Source organism: Bison bison, unplaced genomic scaffold (assembly GCF_000754665.1).
Source record: "Bison bison bison isolate TAMUID 2011002044 unplaced genomic scaffold, Bison_UMD1.0 scf7180017864516, whole genome shotgun sequence".
NCBI lineage: Eukaryota > Metazoa > Chordata > Mammalia > Artiodactyla > Bovidae > Bison > Bison bison.
In genome coordinates, this window is record NW_011495069.1 from 1,698,995 (window position 1) to 1,702,439 (window position 3,445).

General features: G+C 62.4%; 1 protein-coding gene across 1 annotated transcript in view; it reads right to left on the minus strand.

The window, feature by feature from the left end:
- Positions 1–697: 697 nt before the first annotated feature.
- ALDH4A1 (aldehyde dehydrogenase 4 family, member A1) overlaps positions 698–3,445 on the minus strand; it is a 27,866-nt gene continuing 25,118 nt past the window's right edge. Inside the window, 2 exon segments of the mRNA XM_010829933.1 lie at positions 698–2,158; positions 3,048–3,166. Of these exon segments, the coding sequence (XP_010828235.1) occupies positions 2,046–2,158; positions 3,048–3,166 (232 nt within the window). The 3' untranslated portion in view covers positions 698–2,045.

The following is a 3,445-nucleotide window of genomic DNA, read 5'->3' on the forward strand; positions in this document are numbered from 1 at the left end:
AGAGACAGCTGCTAAGTCGCTTCAGTCATGTCTGACTCTGTGCGACCCCATAGACGGCAGCCCACCAGGCTCCCCCGTCCCTGGGATTCTCCAGGCAAGAACACTGGAGTGGGTTGCCATTTCCTTCTCCAACGCATGAAAGTAAGAAGTGAAAGTGTCTGACTCCTAGCAACCTCATGGACTGCAGCCCACCAGGCTCCTCTGTCCGTGGGGTTTTCCAGGCAAGAGCACTGGAGTGGGGTGCCATCGCCTTCTCCAATGTCTCCTGCTAATCTCATCCAAAAAACACCTCCATGGAAACATCCAGAATAATGCTTAAGTAGACTCCTGGGCATCATAACCCAGCCAAGCTGACCCACGAACTTAACTATCACAGCACTTAATGGTGGTTGTTTTAACAATGGGTAAACAGGTTAACATTGTTGAATCATTAATTCCATATCTGGCATTGCTCTGAGCACTTATGTGAATTAACTCATTGAATTCTCAAGACTGTGTGTGTGTGTGTGTGTGTGTGTACCCAGGCCCTCAGGCTCTAGAGTTCCTGCCACTCACATAGGACTTTCTGCCATCAGGGCTCACCCTTCCTTCCATCACATCACGGGCACTGTGCCCCTGACACCCGGTGACGTGTTGGCAATCTCACCGGACTTAGAAGGTGACCAGCCCCCACCGCTCCCACCAGAAAGACCACCAGTTTGGTTAAGGAAGAGGCATTTTATTAGGTGGCATCAGGGCAAATCCCACGGCCGCCTCACAGTGCAGAACTAGCAGAACCAGGACCGCCTCCGGCCTGCCCGCCGCCCATCCTGGCCCCCGTGAGAAACAAGCCTGTTGGCACCAGGCCCAGCCCAGACTGCGGGCCACGGCGTGACCGTGCACTGGGGGAACAGCCACTCCAGCCCCACGGGGGCCCCACACCAGCCCTCGGAGGTGCCTGGAGGGCCCCCTAAAAACTCTCCTCAGAGTCGCCTCTTACCTGACCACCCAGAACCCACCCAGGATGCATCTGAGTGTCCCCCGATCAGCTGCATCGAGGAACAGGCCTCCAAGGGGCCAGTCCACACACAGAGCCACGAACATGCCAAGGAGGAACGATTCTACAGGTGAGCCTCAGCCAGGCCAGATGGGGACCCGAGGTGAGGTCTTGGGGCACTGGGGAAGGTAGGGGCAACATCTACCTGGGCCAGTGGGCACTGAGCTCCTGCAGGAAGCCCCAGGCCACAGGAGGCTCTCGAGGCAGAACCCAAGAGCTAAGGAAGTGGCAGGAAGGGCCCCCAAGGTCTGCCAACCTCACAGGCCCAACAGGAAGGACTGGCACCTTGGCAGGTGCACTGCAGAAGCCCCCCAGCCCCATCGCCTGGAGACCGCCAGGAATCTGAGGGCCTCCAAGAGCTCAGGCACTCGGGAGCAAGGCACACGCGGTCTAAGGCGTTTGGTTGGGCGCAGGTACCTGCTGGCACAGGCGGGTACCTGCTGGCACAGGTGCGTCTGGGCAAAGAGCTAGTGAGCAGCACGAACCAAACAGGGCAAGGCCAGCTGGTGCCCCCACGACCTGTGACCACAACGTGGCAGCCTGCAGGCCACCCTGGTCACCCCTAACCCTGGAGACCCGGAGAAGCCAGGGGCCTCGGTGGGTGCGGCGTGCCAGGGCGCCCAGAGCTGCCTCCTCCTCCTGCAGATCCACGTGCTTCTCCACTGCCACGCCCCAGGCCCCTGAGACCCTGGACACAGCAGAGAGGAGCGAGAAGGGGACTGATGGAGAACCAGTTAGGCGCCAAGGTCACACTCACCAGGCGGAATTTCTAGGATACTCTTTGGGGGCAGGGGTGGCAGCCCTACACCTCCCCACAGCGTGATCTCAACCCAGAGCCCACAGCTGACTCTAAGGGGTGGTACAGGCCAGGACGCAGGCCGATGCGGGGCAGGGGGCAGGACTCAGGCCTAGAAAGTCGCCCCATGGGGGCAGGGTGGAAGCACGGGGCGTGGTCAGTGCACTGAGGTCAGTCGTCTGGACGGACGGACGGCGGAGGCGCCAAGCGGGCTCACTGCATGTACGGGTAGCGCCAGTCCCCCAGAGGCCGGTGCGTCTCCTTGATGACCTGGGGCGACGTCCACCGCAGGACATAGTGGGGGCCGCCCGGCTTGTCATTGGTTCCTGTGGAAAGACAGCTCTGTTTGTCCCCCGACAGATACAGCAGCTCTGGGGAGAAGGGAGAAGGGGCGGGGAGGAGCAGACGGAAGGAACGGGCAGCAGACAGCTAAGCCAACCCTGACACGGCGGCCAGGGCTCCCCGAGTGCCTCTGGGCAGAGGGCACGCAGCCGGCGGTCGGGGGGCAGGCGCCGGCGAGCAGACAGGATGCCCAGGCTCCCCAGGTCCCCACACCCCACCTGCACGGCGTGTCCGAGAGGCAGGAAAGCACAGTGGAGGGCGCTGGACAGGGAGCGGGGAGGCCCAGGTTCTGGCCCTGGCTCTGCCACCAGGCACCGTGACCTCTGGCAAGTCCCTGCCCCTCGCCAAGCCTCAGTTTCCCCATTTGTAGACAGGAGGGGGCTGGACTGCAATGGCCTGGAAGACGGTAAGTTGTGTTTACTTGCTAAGTCGTGTCCGACTCTTTCTGACCCCATGGACTGGGAGCCAGGCTCCTCTGTCTATGGGATTTCCCAGGCAAGAACACTGAAGAGTTGTCGTTTCCGCCTCCAGGGGACCTTCCTGGCCCAGGGATCAAACCCGCATCTCCTGCACTGGCAGGTGGGTTCTTTACCACTGAGCCACCTGGGAAGCCGAGATGCGGGTGCTGGACCCAAATCCTGGCTCCACCACTTCTTAGCCACGCGCCCCCCGGGCCTCAGTTCTCCCCTCTGTAAAATGGGAAGAGCACGCGCAGCACAACAGGGGGCTGTCGGGAGGACTCAGTTCGCACAGGGCCTGGCCCTCCGTGCTCAGCCGCCGGAGCTCCTCCTGTGCCTCTTAACACCCTCGAGATGAAGCAGCAAGGGTCTCCCCCAGGACCTCACCCCCTGCTAGAAAGGAGGACCCGCTCACCCGAGGCTCGGGCGCCCCCAAAGGGCTGCTGGCCCACCACCGAGCCGGTGGACTTGTCGTTGATGTAGAAGTTGCCCGCGGCGTTCCTCAGCAGCTCTGTGGCCTCCCGGAGAACGTCCCTACAAGGCAGGGCGGCGCTAAGAGGGCGGTTGCCAGCGCTGGGCCCCTGCCCTCGGCAGCTCGGGAACCCCCCAAGCCCCAGCCTGCCCCCACAGGTTCCAACCCCGCCTTCCCCTCTTAGAGGCAGACGCAGGGAGGCAACCAGTGCCACGGAGAGAAGACGGGGCGAAGCCTCAGCCCAGCGTCATGGTGCCCAGGGGGCCCTCCACCAGGACCTCCACCAGACGAGGGCAACGCCTGGGCCCAAGCCCTGCCTTCCGCCCTGAGCCCCGCCAGAC